This window comes from Pelobates fuscus, chromosome 6, assembly GCF_036172605.1.
Source record: "Pelobates fuscus isolate aPelFus1 chromosome 6, aPelFus1.pri, whole genome shotgun sequence".
Taxonomy (NCBI): domain Eukaryota; kingdom Metazoa; phylum Chordata; class Amphibia; order Anura; family Pelobatidae; genus Pelobates; species Pelobates fuscus.
The window spans coordinates 178,659,147-178,675,795 of record NC_086322.1 but is presented as its reverse complement, the minus strand read 5'-3'; the positions used below and the strand labels follow the sequence as shown (position 1 = coordinate 178,675,795).

The 16,649-nt window shown below is 38.4% G+C and overlaps 1 protein-coding gene across 4 annotated transcripts in view; it reads left to right on the top strand.

Moving 5' to 3' along the window:
* FBXW7 (F-box and WD repeat domain containing 7) overlaps positions 1-16,649 on the top strand; it is a 205,975-nt gene that overhangs the window by 171,142 nt on the left and 18,184 nt on the right. For all 4 annotated transcript variants that reach the window (XM_063458523.1, XM_063458524.1, XM_063458525.1 and 1 more), the window contains 4 exons: positions 6,967-7,101; positions 15,205-15,328; positions 15,416-15,552; positions 15,811-15,924. In XM_063458523.1, the coding sequence (XP_063314593.1) occupies positions 6,967-7,101; positions 15,205-15,328; positions 15,416-15,552; positions 15,811-15,924 (510 nt within the window). The remainder of the gene's footprint in view (positions 1-6,966; positions 7,102-15,204; positions 15,329-15,415; positions 15,553-15,810; positions 15,925-16,649) is intronic.

The window sequence follows — 16,649 nt, the reverse complement described above, 5'->3', positions numbered from 1 at the left end:
TGTTACATGTAGTCTAAGGACTCCTTTATTGGATTTAAAGGATTACTATAACCCATTTTTACCTTTCCCTTTTTTTAGGAAAGAAAAAAAGCATAATGCCCTATTGGGCTTTTCTAAATATGTCCGCTTCCCGCACTAGATTCCACACCCGTGTATTACCACTTCCCTCTCATAGAAAACAATTTGATTGGACTGTTTCACGAACTCACTGCACATGTTGAGAGAATACAACAAAAACAAAACAGAGGAATTGTATAGAAGGCAGGGAGGACTCTAATATGGAAAAGAAACAGAGTTCCAGGCTGCGTTAGTCACGTGCTGACGGTGTGAAAGTGAATAGATCTGTGGATGTGCAGCATTTTAAGCAGAAACGCTGTACATCCAGACTCCTACCACCATGATCATTTCTTAAAGCACAAGTGGTCATGGTGGTTGGACTAACCCTTAAACTTGTTTGTGTCACTGTCCCCAACGAGGTCCATGTGGGCGTAACCCTTGCTTGTGGAGGTAAAGAAGATTTACTCCTGTGTCTGCTGTTCCAGCGTGCAGGAGATTTTACGGGGAAAGTCCTTGTAAGGACTAGAGCTCCCAGGACTGAGTGTCATCCAGTGCCTGGGGCTGTCTAGAGCTCATTCCCCATTCGGCTCCAGGAAGGAGCCCCAGTCAAGTCACGGCGACTGTGGTCAGAAGTTCTGCGGTTTGTCCCCTGTTCCAGCTAGGAAGCGGTCCTTTGGCGGAGGTACCCAGTTGGGGTACAGGGAGCTCCGCTACAGTTGTATTGGAAAAATTAAAGTCCGCTGTGCTTCCAGTTTGGCTACTTTGGCCTTAAATTTGAAATTGAATTTAAATTTCCAACAATACTCACTTGAGTGAATAACTCGTTGAATCTCAGTATGTCAGTCTAGGCCTTGGTATAGTCTTTTTGGTTTAACCCTGGGACTACATCTCCTTTTTGATATAATACTATATTTTACTTACTACATCCCAATTTTATATTGTGTCACAAGACCTCCAGCTTTGAACATTTAGCAGTTATGTTAAAATCAATGTATTTTTTTGTCTTTTTGGTACATTGATTCTTTCTTCACATACTAGAAGCATTCAGAACTGAAAAGGAGAAAACTGGAAGCTAGGCTCTTAGATTGTCAGGCCCAAACATGCTGCCTGCAGGGAGGGGCATGCAGGTAATTATTTGAAGCATCTGGGCTGTATGCCAGGTGTTCCTCGTACTCATTCCCAGTGGAGCTGTAATATGTCCATCGTATAACTACCTATCAGAAAAGCGCTACTCTTTTTATATGCATGATTTGTCCTTCACAGTTACATGGCGTAAAGCCATTCATCGTATTCTCCACTCCCTCTTCCTATGCTCTAATTGCACGTTCCCATTCATCGGGTCATTTGGTAAAACTCCTAGTATGCAAATTTTAGATTAGAGCAGATAAACCTCTGCATCTTGTGTTTTTAACAGAATTGTAGTTGTGAACAATAGTTCCATGGAAAACATACTCGACAAATGTGGTCCTTTTCATCTAATTGTGTTATAGTTGGCCTCGGATGGCATGAGAATATTTTATGCCAACGAGATCATCAGCATCAGAATTCACACTGGCACGGCAGATGTACTGTAAATTGAAGTTAAAGAAAGCTCTTTTACCAGTGGAATAGTGCTGGGTTTATATACTATGTCCTTAAGTACCCTTAGTTTGCAGTGGTTTAAGCCAGGACATCTCTCTGTCCACAGGTTAATTAATTGAAATAATACGTTGTTTTCTCATGCCTTGATTTATTTTTAAACTTCTAAGTACATATACTGACTTTTTTTGTAAACCTACAAACCACTTTAATATGTCCTAAAAAATCTGCACATAAGAGAAATACACATAGCCACGCATGTCATCTTTTATTTATATTCTGATGTTCCTTTTTGTTTTTGTTTTTTGTTTTTCTTTCAACTTTTTTTTAGCTCAAGTGATATTTTCATAAAAACCTTTTGTTAAATTGGCTTTCTTTTTGTCGGATAACATTTGCTTCCCTAAATTAATCTCTCTGTAGTTTTGCCTTGGTAGATTTTTTTTTGTACAGTGCTAAATCTGAAATTTGGTGTAAATCAGCCACCTTATTAACCGCCAGATTAATTAGATTAAATAGTGATTACACAGTGTTTAAGTCCTTGAATTTAAATTGTGCTTAGTAGTTCCATCGTATGATGTAGTGTGTAAAGCAAAGCCCAACACTGTGGGAATTTACAATACAAAAAAATAAACTAGTGCTACCCTGGAAGATATCTACATTAAACTCATGTCAGTACTGTGCATATTAAAACCTATTTAATATGCATGGTAGTCTATCCCACCATCATTGTTTCTATATTTTTAAAAATGGCACTTGTTTACAAGTTGAATACTAACAATGTTGTATCCCAGCTACAGCTCTAACAATTATCTTGTTATTCATGGTTCCTAGTGAGAGGTGCCCCAATATTTGTGTCTACCATGTAAATCCGGTTCCACACTTATTCTTTTCATTAAAAAAAATGATGCGCATGTCTACCACTCTACTACTTGTGCCCTCCAAATTGATTCCATTCCACTTAAAGAATGTTTTACACTCTATGTATGTGAGATTAAGGGGGCACTGTTTATGACGTTAAAACCTTGTTGTGAACATTTCACTGTACCTGTTCAATTTATTTATTTAAGAGTTTTGTCATTCTTTTTGGCGGTTCTAACATGTACCGTTACACACAGCACAAAATAATTGTACAAGGACCTTAGATCAATTTAAGTTTGTAAATGAATAAACCTGTCACTTATAATTGCTATACCTTTGTACTACATGAGACTACTGTATATTTAAAGGTGCAAAACATAATACATTTTCCGTGATGGATTTTCTTAAATAAGCTACTAACCCTTATAATTCTACCTATATTTCTTTTCTATCTCCCAAGATCTTAACCTGTCTAATTCAGGGTGAGTTCTGAAAGAACTGGTCTGATTTTTAAAGCTTTATTATGGCTTAACAGTGTTACCAATTGTCAGCTGTGTTTAGTCTCATCAGCTGCCTTTTATATCCGTAAACCACAAAGCTGCACCTAAACCAGTTTGCCCTCTTCTAATGTTTGTTCCCTCCTCTTTCAATTTGTGTTTGCATAAAAATTAAAACCCTTTTGATGAGATGGGCTCGTCTGCAATAAAGCACGTTCGGCAGACATGCAGCATTTTCAGTTATTAACATACTGTGCATATGATGCTACTAATCAAGCCCTAATTATTAATGCAAGATGTAGAATATGCCCGTTAGCAGCAAACCGAATGTGCTATATACTTATTAGAATGAGCTTAACCTAGAGAATGGTTGGTTATTAAAGGAATAGTATAGTGTTTTGATGTGTGGGAATTATTTTTTTGTTTGTCTGGGATCAGTGAGGCAAATCATGTTTTGCTACGCTGACTGGGAAATTTGACTTCTGAACAGACATTTATTCTGAAATACTTCTTGTGTGTATACTCATTGCTTTGGTTCACAAAATGATCCAGGTGTCACAAGAAAATGTGATCAGCGCCTGTCTGCACAAGCTGTGTAGGAGTGTAATCCCAATGTATTGCCTATGTTTACTCAGTACTGTTCAGGTAAATGTGTCTGACAGGGTAGGAACCTATGTCTTATAAGGGTCTATATGTTCTCTAAAATTTAATTGGCATAATTGAAAAGTGTCTCTATAAAAGGATCCATGGTAAATAAGTGTGCATCTCTATTTTCTCAGAGGTTTTTGTTGCCCGTTCATTTATTTTAATCTTTGAATTAGCTAGCTAAAGATAAGATGAACTAGCCCTATGGCATGCTTTGCCTTGCTAAGTTGATCTTTTATTTTAGTGACTTTGCTTATTTCTTTATTGCACAGTACTAAGAGAAATTGGTGGTTGTGCCTTGTTTTGTCACCCAGAAAAAAATGATTTATATCCCAGTTTTGGGGTTTGTTGTCCTCATAGTATATAACTGAGCTGTGCTGATGTTCAGATATGTTTTTTTAATGATAAATATTTAATGTTCTGGTATAGGATGGTCTGAAAAACTATTACCTTGAAAAGTAAATTAAGGAAAATAAACTAATAAACTAACATTGCCTCTAAAGCACACTGTTTATCAGACAAAATTATTAGTTCAATGTGTTGAAATCCTGCTCTTTGGTCTACTTTAAGAAGTAAAATGACAATTTGGTGTGAACAAATACAAGAAAGTGCTATTGTGAAAAATAGCAAATCCAGTGATTCCCATCTTTTCTTTTATAAGATTCCTAAGCAAATTGTGTAGGAGACCAGGACAGACCTCACTTAGTTCTGTTTTTATGTTAAGGTGTTGGGTTGTGGACGGACACTACTCACCATGGTAATCAGCCAGCCTTCAAAAATGAAAGGATTTGTAGTGAGATTGACTCAACGTGACAAAACCACATTCAGCAGGCATGCACCATATACAATTAACATTGTGTGTGAAGCTAGTAATCAAGTCCTGATTAATAAAGCATTACGTTAGGCCTATGGCTGTTAGCATGTTTAGTATTGTGATGCTTTTAAATCTAGTTTCTTTATAAAAAATATTGCTGTCCTATATATATTTTTTTTATTTGTAGATCTCCACATCATGCTATGAAGGTAGGAATGCTGATACTGCAGCTTTTTTAAATCAAAATCTGCAATGCTAAATGGTTACACCGCTTCATATAATCCAAACCCGTATTTAATGCTCCTTAGACTCATTGCCCAGGCTTTAGGCTGCCAATAGCTTTCTGGACCACCATTGGCAGGCCTACTGTTAAGTCAGATCAAGTCAGACATTTTTTTAATATGAATTGTGTAATCTCCTGTCAATTTTCCCACTATAGGCATCACTGACCTGAAATAATGCCAAGTTGTAAGGGTTTAGGCCATATGGGTTGGAAAATGTCATAACAATTTTGGACTGATCAATTCAAGGCACATCCACAGAGTTCAGAAGAAAATAAACATGTTTGAGTGGACTCTGTGCTCTTGTTGTCTTTCCCTTTTTGTTTTACTTTCATAATGATAATTGCCATGTAGAAGGCCTTTATTCCATTGCCTGTCAAACCTCAACTTTGATAATGCACGTAGTAACTACTGTAGCCTATGCAATCACACTAGAGTGATGAAAAGGCAAAATGCACATGTTGTATGTTGTTGCTAGACCACGATCTTTAAATAGTGGAGATCACTGAACATTTCAGTTATTTACAGAGAGGTTTTTCTCTCCATGTAATTAAGTTACAACACATTTTGAATGTTGAGGTGAAGAAAGGCACAGTGTGTCTTATGAATCCTGTCTGTGTAAGACTGGGATAATTTGTGCAAACAAAGCCCATGTATGGCCAGAAAAGGAAGCCTAGTGTTGCTTGATGACATATTCTTTGTTTTGGATTCATTTGTGAATGCTGTCTTTCAGTAATCTAGTTCTCTGGTGGAGGTGTGCAAACGTATTAAACACACCATTGTTAACATCTCTCGGTTGGCTCTTATTTGATATTAAAGCTTCTAATGGTTTTCATTACACAAGCAGCTGTTATTACAAAACCAATAAAAGGCTTTCATATGAAGCGCTTGTGTTTTTCTAACTTTTATTGTTTTGGCACTTTGGCAAGAATATGCTTCTGGGACCCAGCGACAATAAAATACCCTCTGGTCCAATCCAATATTTAAGTGTATTTTACATGTGACAAATGCAAGATAGAAATGGACTTCGATGATTTTTTAGTATGACTGATTAACCCAGGTTAAAGCATAAAGTAACTGGTTGAAATTTTAAAAATCTCAACATAAAAACAAAATAGCTTCAGTACTATCTTTTCATTAATTATAGACAAAAAAAATATTGTCTTTAAAGAAGAGACATTTAGTGGCTCTCTATAATGGTTTGATATTTTTATAAAGGGAGGCATTACCTGCTGCTCTGTCAACAAAGACATTCAGCCAGTCACTGTCTACTCCTTGTGTCTCGTGACTATGCTGTAATGGATCAGCCCCTAACTACTGTAATACTGCTATATATACATTTAGTAATAACTGTTACATTGTGGCAAAATGTGCCCACAATCGATTCCTACACCTGTTATGTGAAGAACTATTCACTAAAGTGTCAAATTTATCCTAAAATAGCAAAACTAAATATTGCTATACTCTGCTTATGTTGACACAATTATGCAAATCCGTGTTTAATTCACTACAAATGGATGTTTAGTCATTTTGGGCTAGTTTATGATAATGAAAACGGTAGTCTTTCAACAGCTTAGGGATTATAGTCACACTAGCGACCTCCATAATATCTTAAGGCAGTGCTGTGCATTAAGCATAGTAAAGTTAATATCAGAATGAGAAATTGTTATTTTTGCTAGTGGCATTTGGCATTTAGCCACAAAATGATTGGAATACAGATTCCTTATCCAATATGACATTCTTGGCAATATATAGGCCTGTGCGAAAGACAAATTAGAAATCCCAGAATTTAAGGCAAGTAATAAAGAAATCCACAAATGGGTAAATTGCTTGTTTGGGGTCCCTGAGAAAAGTGTTTAGGGGCCACTCACTGTAAATTCTTGTAAAGAATTGGTGCAAGCAAGAAAGCCAACTAGGAGCACAGCTGGTCAGGGACATACTTGGTAACATGCAAGCAAAATGTCTGAAGTTCTGTTTCTAGATAAGAAACTGATTGAAAATCAAGAAAAGTCTGCAGTTTTTCTCATTGTGTTAACTGTTATTTGTACTGAAACTCATAGGCGGCTCTTAGTTGTCTTTTTCGTAGATTTTTTTTTTCCTCTGATCCCCCCCTCCTCCTTTCTCCTTAAATAAACTGAGTAATTTGCATTCATAGCATTTAAGATTGTAGTAATTTATTTATACCTGTATACTCTTTTTAATAATGGTTGGCTATCTCTTTTTTTTCCTCTTTTAGAGCTGGAGTGGACCAGAAAAGTTGCTGGCTTTAGACGAGCTTATTGACAGTTGTGAACCCACCCAAGTTAAGCATATGATGCAAGTGATTGAGCCCCAGTTTCAACGGGATTTCATTTCTTTGTTACCGAAAGAGGTAAGATTTGTCAGCTGCTGGAAGGCACTGGCAGCTGCTTAAATGCAAACCAGGCTGCTCTGCCACCTTAGCTGCTGCCATGATAATAATGATGTCCTGTGAAGTCACTTGTGCTGTGTTAATTGGTGTTAAAGACACTATTTCATGACTTAAAACCGTAATGTGAAAATACTTATGAGCTAAAGTGGCATAACAATTGCAGGTTCCAAATGATTTAAGCCATCCTCACTTGGTTTTAGTGTTGCTGATGTTTGTGTTATTTTCTTACTAATGTAAATAAAGATGTTTGTTGTGAGGTTTTCCTCCCCTCCCCCCCCCTTTTCACCTAAACAGGATTCTGAAATGATATCTAAAACATTAAAGGTAACCCTGTTTTTCAATTGGTGAACCAGTTACTAGTGGATATTGCAGAAATTAAAATGAGTTATCGATGGATACCCGCTCTTTCTGACCATTTCTATAGTTTCTAGCAGAAACTATAGAAAAGCTGTTGGAACACCTTACCTATTAGCAACTTCTTTTCCAGCACTGCTGCAACGCTGTGGTTCATTCCATCCCATCTCTCTACACACACACATTGATCCACACTGCATTGCAGGCTTCTGGTGCAGCATTATTCTCTTCTAAGTTCAGGATATACAGGGGGATTTTATAACTAATCCATCTACCCCACCAGCTTTCTTACATTCTTCTCTATGGGGTCTGTACTGTTGAACAGATTTAACCCAGCACTGTAAGGGTAAAGGTATTCAGATTTGGTACCATCTCTTTAGCTTCCTTTGCACAGATTAGAAATGTGACAGCCCTGCCGCAAAGTAGCACTGGAGTCTGCGTTGCTCTCATCTTTCAATTTTTCAGTTCCTGTCTGAATAGTTGAGGGGATCATTAGTAGATTTTAACGCTCAGTGTTCAGAGCCCCCGGTTTAGCTTAGCAGTTTATCTGGAACTTGTAGTTCAGTAATCGGCTTTCTACTAATAAAAGCTATTGGCTCAACTACAACTTCCAGAAACCTTTGTTGTGTACAGCTGTAGTACTGGACACTGCAGGTGAGGAGTGGGAAAAAAAAATGGGTTGAGCTTATGGAACTTGGGATCTCATTGACAGAGGTGCAGGAACCACCAAGCAAGAAAAATTACTTAAATTAGGCATGGTAAAAATACAGAAAAATTAGAATGAAAAATAATTACTTGTAATTAAGGTTTGTTTTTGTTTAAATGGTTATAGTTTCATAGACCTAGTGTTGGCAGGTTTTCTCATGAAATCTAGAACTATCTATACAGTACTATGCAGGATTCATGGTACATGAATGGATTAAGAGAGAAATACATGAGAGCCTCATATTCAAGGAGATGAAGGTGCAGTAAAATTGTGTAGGAAATTGATGGATAACTTATTGGCCCCAGTATGTTTTTGGACTAGATTTCCAACATCTTGGATATAACTTCAGCTTTTATAGTAAATCCGATATTTGCTGCAGTAGTGTTACTTCTACACTAGTTCTACTAAAGGTAGAGTAGCTTGGTTTATGTCAAGTCCATTCATTTTGATGCAGTTTATGCATACTGGAGCAGCAGTCACCAGGGAAACCAATGTACTATTCTCATTGCCAATTTTACTTTTTGACTTTTGAGCCAGCCTTGTTTAACTTGCCTGTAGACACAGTTGGAGTTTCTCTATAGGTTTCCAGAACCGTTTTGTTATGTATCATAGTTCTGAGAATGTCCTGCTTTGCTCTGGTGTATCTGTACAAATGTCCTGTTCAGAGTGACCTTGCTGCCCTGCTAGTCTGTGGGAGATGAACAGGTGAGCTCTATAAACAAACAGAAAAGCTATGTAATGAGTTGACCTCTTGAAATGTTCCCTCTCTTCTTGGTCATTGACTCCAAAGACCTAGCCACCCTCTATTTTGACATTTGCTAATGTACCTCCGTTCCCATGAAACATCTGGCAATCTAATTATTTGCATGACATTGGATACGTATGGTTATGGTTTCAATACCTCCATCAGCCACCCAAGCTGGTATTTTGGGTTTTTTAACATGCGGCAAGATTGAAGTAGTAATTTGTGCAGCGGCTCATGGTAAAGAATAGGCTAAGCTAGCATAATGACCTATATCTGGGTGTGTGACAGCTTTGGCTCTAATCTCACAAGCTCATCAGTCCTAGCATGATCATGTGCATTTAACCCATTTCCTGATCATTTGCAAAGATGTTTTTAATATGGAGTACACTTGGCTGTAATCTGCATTCTAAACCAACATAATACGGCATGCTTGAGTGGGTTTTCAAACAACCTTTAGACCTATGATAATAAAAAGCTTTTGCTAGTTCACAACACATTGTAAAAAGTTGGAGTTCCAGGCTGCTGCGTAATGCTGACTGCAGTGGCCCATAAGAAGTAAAATATTTTGGCATGAGGGGTTTAATTGTAAAGATTAATATGACTTTTATATCCTGATTAGTGACATTTTTAAATGCTGTATAAAATGAATTTGTCTTATGAACGGTAGGAAAGATTCTAAAATTAGGACTACTCCAGTTTGATACCATACAAAATTTATATTTATGTCGCTGTTCTAAAAGTCGCATTGTCCTCAGCCAGATTTGTAGTCCAACAACAGATGGTGTTCTGGAAATATGTTGCCCTGTTTTAAATTAGATAATCAAAACACATTTTACAAAAAGTTATCTTCATGGACTCTTTGATCCATACAAATTGATAATCATTTGTATTATATGGTGTCGTGTTTTGTTGTTAGTCTGCTTATGTAGATTTATTCTGTCATTTTCCTAGATTATAGTACATCCTGTACAGGGACTACAGAAGTTGCTGGGTGTATGTTTTATAAATTAATGGCACGGTGCATTACTGCAATCCATTCTATATGATCAAACCGGAAATACTGCACAAGTAAAAAAAAATACATAGAACAATCTATACCTTTGCTGGCCATTGTAGAGATGAAGCTGAAGGAATCTCCACTTTGACCTTGTGTATAATTTGTCAAAAAAAAGGTTGTGCTGAAAACCTACATTTTTCTGTGTTGAGGAGGGGCAGTTCTCATTTTCACATAATTGTCATGCCAATAATTTGATTGTCTAGTTGCATTTTTCATATATAAAGATTTTCAATCATGCATTAGTATTGCAGTTTACACCTATGTGCCAAGTAAAATGTCATTTTTCTTTCTCTAGTTCGGTTTCCATTGACATTTTGGCTCTGTATTGACATGTAAGCAATACAATACAGAGTTGTCCTTCAGGTGATTGGATATGACTTTGGTGCTCAGAGTTGGCTGTTTGAGGCACTGCAGATGTATTTGCCATGTTGATTGAAAGTCACTGTGTGCTTTATGGAATGGTCACACTTAGCACCGTGGAGAATATTACCAGTTACACGTAATGGTTTGTGGAAGTCTCTCTGTGTGAAGTCAAATTCATAAAGTTGGAAAGTTCAGACCGGTTTTATTTATTTATTTCACATAGTATGTTCTGTGGAATTAAGCTCATGAATGTCTTCTGGAAAACAATAAAAATAAAACGCACTAAAAATCACTATTATATACCTTTTATTCTTGATAATTTCTCCTTGCATCTTAAAATGGCATTCCCGTAATTACCTAACCCAAGGAAGGAAATGAAGCATGGTGGCTTTTAGAGGGTAAGCTTATTTGGGCAGGGCCCTCTTAACCTACGGTTCCTGTATATAAAACATGTTTTGTTAGAATTGTTTGTCTGTACAGCACGGCACAACATCTTGGTGCAATAGAAATCATTGTAATTGTTTATGGAATGCCAGGTTTTTGAGGTATTCCTCATAATGGTTTAATTTAAGCTGTTGAAGGATCCTGCCTTTGGAGGACTACAATTAGAAATGTCATTCCCTCCCTTATTTGATGTGTCTCATTTAAAAGAACCAGCTGTTAGCTGCAATCTGGCACAAAGCTTCATGCTGGAATATGGATGTTGGTGTCTGTGTACTACATTAAAGCACTTGAATAGTTAAATCAGAAGCGCAAAGTGCTCTCCAGGAGAGCCCAAAACACCCTCAAAAGTAGCTTGAATTGGCACCTCAGCCTAAATACCTATATGTTTACTTTTTTGTTATGTTCTAATTTGACTTGTGCCATTTTATATTGCTATTATGTTTGTACTTGGAGGATTTTTTTGTCATTAATAACATATTAAGTTATTGTGCCCTTTTAATTTTCTTTGTAATGTAATTGAGATTGTACAACTCTGCTTGCTGTTTGTGTGAATACATGCTTGTGCCTAATATTTGACCTTTAGCTTTTCTGTTCTTATTTTGACATTTGTCTCAATCCCGATAACAGAGGTGAACAACCCCATGCATGTAGTTTGGTAAATATTACCATTCTATGCAAAATGCCTTGCTCTCCCAGGATAGCACATTGAGACACACAGGACATTGGCCTTTGATATTAATACGATTCTTGCCATATTCAGCAGTGCACAGATTGACATTCTAAGGAGCATACTCAAACCTAGCAAGGACTGCTATTCACTTTTGCTAGTATCACCCATTTGTATTTTTTTTTTCTATTGAATGCGCTACATCCTTTGAACATACGTACAAACAAACCACTTTGCATGCATTTAAGAGTGCTGCAGTATTGCTTTCTGCTGGGTCTCAACACTTCCTTTACCATGATTGTCTGACCTGATTGAGCCAGCCTGAGTGGCAGCCACATGCCCAAAGCATCGTAAAAAAAAAACCAAACTTCCTTCTGTTTGTTTTGCTGTGATGTCCTTTTTGGTGCTTGTTTGCAGTTCAGGTACAAAGAGAAGCCCTATTTTATAGACATTATTTATCTTGGATTTTTAGTGGTAGACATTATAAAATGATTGAAGAGCCCATGACATTTCAGTAACAAAATGTGTAATTACAGCCGTTTCTTCTTTGTTATTTTTACTGGTGGGTAGAAAGGGTGGTTTCTTTAACGATAATCTGATTTTCCTAGTCTTAGATCTGTGGGAAGGATCCTTCTCTGTGACAGGTTACACAATATCTTCTGCTCAGTTGTGTGAGTGCCAGCTAACCTGCTCCTTATAAATTAGCATTCCCACCTCCAGCAGTCTCTGTGGGTGACATATTCCTCCTCAAGTCGTGTTTGTTTGGAGCTACTTTTAGCTCACTCTGTCTCCTGTCCTCTGCCTGAGCTTTTCTTTTGAAAACTCTCCTTTTGTTGGCGGCTCCCTGCTGCTTTCAGTACACTGAGGATTTATCAGGCAGCAGAGGGAAGTGTACAATGCTGACTGGGTAAGAGCATACCAACAACAGGAGAGGGCAGAGAACCTGTGCCAAGCTCCCAGACTGCAGTATGGAAAACATTGGAAGCTTTATCTTACTTGCCAGCATGAGACCGTGATGGGGTTAAAAGGATAGCCTGGCCATTTTTTATTTCGGCAGTGATCTGAATGTAGGTTGCCTTAATGAACTTTTTTGTTTTATATTCATTATTTATTTATTCTATTTTTTTTTTTCCTTTGGGCGGTTCAGTTCATTTAGTTTTCATTAGGAAAAAAAATACTTTCACACCTGCCTTTTTGATAATTGAATGGTAACTCATTAAAAACTCTTCCTTCCCCATAAAGCTTTGCTGAATGGGACTTTTTGGATTTAAACTCAGAGCCTCTTTTACCTAAGAGCTATACACTCCACTGGCTGTCACTGTGCAGGTTTTGCTTTTAGATAGAGCCTGTTTTGTCCCTATGTTTCTTTTTGTCTTTATTTTTTATTTCACCTTTTTGTTTTTAAGTTATATGTGTCGGTGCTGCAGCTACTTTGTATGGTTGCATTTGTGTGTATGTGTGCTGTGTTATATGTATGTGCATGAGCAGTTTGTGGTATTGCGTACTGTGTAGCATGTTGTGTGTAAATGTGGGTTTTGTATAAAGAGTGCTTTTGGGATTGTGTGTGGTTTATATGTATGGTGGGGCAGCTTGTAGGATTGCGTGTGGGTAACCACTTCAGTTGTGTTTGCATGTTATATCAGGGCTCGACAAATCCCAGGCGCCAGGTTGCCACGGCGACTAGAAATTTCGCCCTGTCGCCTGGGATTTGCCAGCTCTCAGTGTGGCTGCCGAAGCAGCTTTGATGGCGGGCGTCACGGGGAATTTTGGAGACGGCTGGCCGAGGCAGCGTGGAGACCGCCGCCCTCCCTGAGGAGCATAGAGGCGGCGTCCGCGGGAGCAGTGCTCTGCCTACAGCTGCTCTCTGCTCCTTCGCACTGTCTAATGATGCCGGGAGCCGGAATACAACGTAATTTTGAACCTGGCATCATTACAGAGCCCAAGGGATCAGAGAGGAGCTACAGGCAGAGTACTGCTCCTTCGCACACAGGAAGAGAGCAGCCCCACGGGACCCCAAAGGTAGGGAGGCTGAGTGGGTTTCAATTAAAACCAAAATGTAAGTGTGTGTGATTGAGTGTGAGAGAGCCTGACAGAGTGTGTGTGTGTGTGTGTGTGTGTGTGTGTGTGTGTGTGTGTGTGAGCCTGTCAAGAGTGTGTCCGTGTGAGCGCCTGTTAGTGTAAGAGAGTGTGTATGTGAGCCTGTAAGAGTGTGTGCGCGTGTGTGTGTGTGTGTGTGTGTGCACCTTTAGGTACCTGCCCCCTCCGATCGCATGAGGAATGTGTTTTTACTCAAATTTTCCCACTCCGTGCCAGTTTCGCCATGGCTGAGATTATCAATCTTTATGATCTCCGCTAAGCCAATGCTCTTCCTTAGGTAAGCATTGGGAGGATTTTGTGCATGCACAGTAAATGTACCAATCCGCATCTCCCCATAGAGATGCATTAAATTAATTAATCTCTGTGAGGAACATGCAGTGCCTCCATGCAGAGCTTGGAGACTCTGAACATGGGTACTGCATGTGGTGCAGCAGTGACCCAGCACTCTCTAGTGGCCTTCTGAGTGACTGTCACTAGAGGTTTTACTAAGGGTAAAAGTGTACACTGCCTTTTCGCATGTATGTATGTAGGCTTCTTGTGCGTGTGTGTGTCTCTAACACACACTCCCAGACAAAGATAATTACAGACACACAAAGAAATATATTCCAGGCACAATCATGTGATACAAAACAGGTACTCATGCACAACACAATGCATACTGTCAGAAACACACATCTCAGCATACACTGCTAGATACATTGCCAGGCACCACTTCAATTCACACTACCAAGGCTCACTGTTACACATTGCCACATACTTTTAGAATCACATATGCAATCACACTGGTGGCAAAACACTGCAAGACACTCACAATCATTCTGCTAAACACATGTACTGCTACTACACCACAACACCCACACACCAAATCCATTATTTTAGCCATCCTGTTTTTTGCTTACCATTTAACAGCAGAAAGGGGTTTCCCTGAGATCCAAGGTACAGGGAAAGGGCACTTCAGAGGGCTGCTCTCTTTCGGTGCAGTTTCTACAGGAGCGCTTGAAGGGAGTGATCCGAATGCTGCTGAATTGCTTTTGCAATCTGACACTAGGATCTATCTGAGGAAGTCCTTCTGGCATCTCGGGCTAGCTCTAATGGAGATCCTCAATTTTCTCAAGCCTGTTCGGGTCTGGCAGTCTCATGTGCAGTGTAAAGGCACCATAGATTGCAGACCCATGCTGCCTAGGATGTACTTTGTAAACTAGTGATAAGCCAAATATACCTTTCTTGGTTTTATTATTTGTTGATCTTATTTGTGTGCACACCTAGCAGAGTAAATTAGTGTTGTGAGTGCTCATTGTAGAAGCAAAAGCCTTTAAAGTGCACACTAAAGTAACACATAGCGGAATTTACGACCCATAAGCGCACTTCTTGTGGAACACCTAGTTATAATGTATGCATCACACATTACTAGAGGTAATTTGCTCTTGTGCCACAGGGATACATTTCTGATCCAGGCTTGGGAACAGAATATGGTTTATGTGAGTTTATCAGCTCTGTTTGGAACACATTTAACATTTGTATTTATTTCAAATCAATTGTCTGTACTGTTTAATGTTTTTATTTCAGGCTTGATTCTTTAAATTAGTTGTGTAGGTTTTTTTTTTTTTTATTTAATTTTTTTTTTCTTTTAGTTGGCGCTGTACGTTCTTTCATTCCTAGAACCTAAGGATCTTCTACAAGCAGCACAGACGTGTAGGTATTGGAGGATCCTGGCTGAGGACAACCTACTGTGGCGAGAAAAATGCAAAGAAGATGGTGAGTCTTTGTAGTGTACTGCATGGAGTTGACTTTCTGTGGCTTGTTTGTGCACAGCGCTAACTTTTTTGATTTCTCTGCTTCTAGGGATTGACGAGCCATTACATGTGAAGAGGAGAAAGGTTTTAAAACCTGGCTTTACACATAGTCCGTGGAAAAGTGCGTATATTAGGCAGCACAGGATTGATACCAACTGGCGGCGAGGCGAACTCAAATCCCCAAAGGTAACTGTATTGCAAAACCTTGACCAAAATGTGCAATTTTCTTTTCTTTTTTTACATTTGTTTTCTTTGACAAGTACACAATTATTTCCCCCCAATGATGGTACATTACAAATTATAGTGCATGTTGATCCTATCATTTAGTTTTATGAATTCCGTGTCTCCAGAATTAGTTTTAAGCACTACACTACAGACCTGTATTAAAATAATATATATGTATAACTGAAATAATTCTTGTGCTCTCTATTACTCTCTACTTAGGTCCTTAAGGGTCACGATGACCATGTAATCACATGTCTACAGTTTTGTGGTAATCGAATAGTTAGTGGTTCAGATGACAACACATTAAAAGTATGGTCAGCAGTAACTGGCAAGGTAAGTCCATAGTACCTTCTCTTAATCCTTTTTGTAATATCCATTTCTATTGTGCTTGAGATTTAGGGTTATAAACAATATCTGTATCATTTTTATTTTAAAGATCTTTTCGCTTCTGGAGTTACGATTTTGTTATCTTTCACAAAGTCAAATGTTTTAGACAAGAGCTGACCCTTCATTTGCAAAATGAGCCTAACATTAATCTGTATTACTGAACCCTGCTTTTAAGTTCTGTAGCCATCCTGGCATGACATTATAGTCCTAATGGTCAATGTTCTTGGCAGCAAATGCAAGTTTCTTTTTAAGGATTGTGTTGTGTATTTTTTGTTTGTTTTTCTGCTAAAGCCTGTAGTAGCCTCTGGGACTGTGTGTGTGTGTGTGTGTGTGTGTGTGTGTGAAGCCACTCCCTGTCTGCATTCCACATCACAGGATTTTCCCATGAAATGGTGCCCACATTGTGGTTTTCTGGAAAGGTGGGGCTTTCATGGTTTGATATAGTGGTTTCACTATTCCTCCTCTAAAATCAATATAGACAGAGTTATACAAACAAGCAATGTATTTTTTATATCCAAGGTGTGTTTCCGTGTGTCCAGAAATATTTGGCCACTGAGACAAGTTTTGTTATTTCCGCTGTTTACCAAAATAAATTCAAGTTGGAGTTAATGAGTACAGACTTAAAGTGAAGTTTCTCAGCTTTAATTTGAGGGTATTCACATCCAAACAGA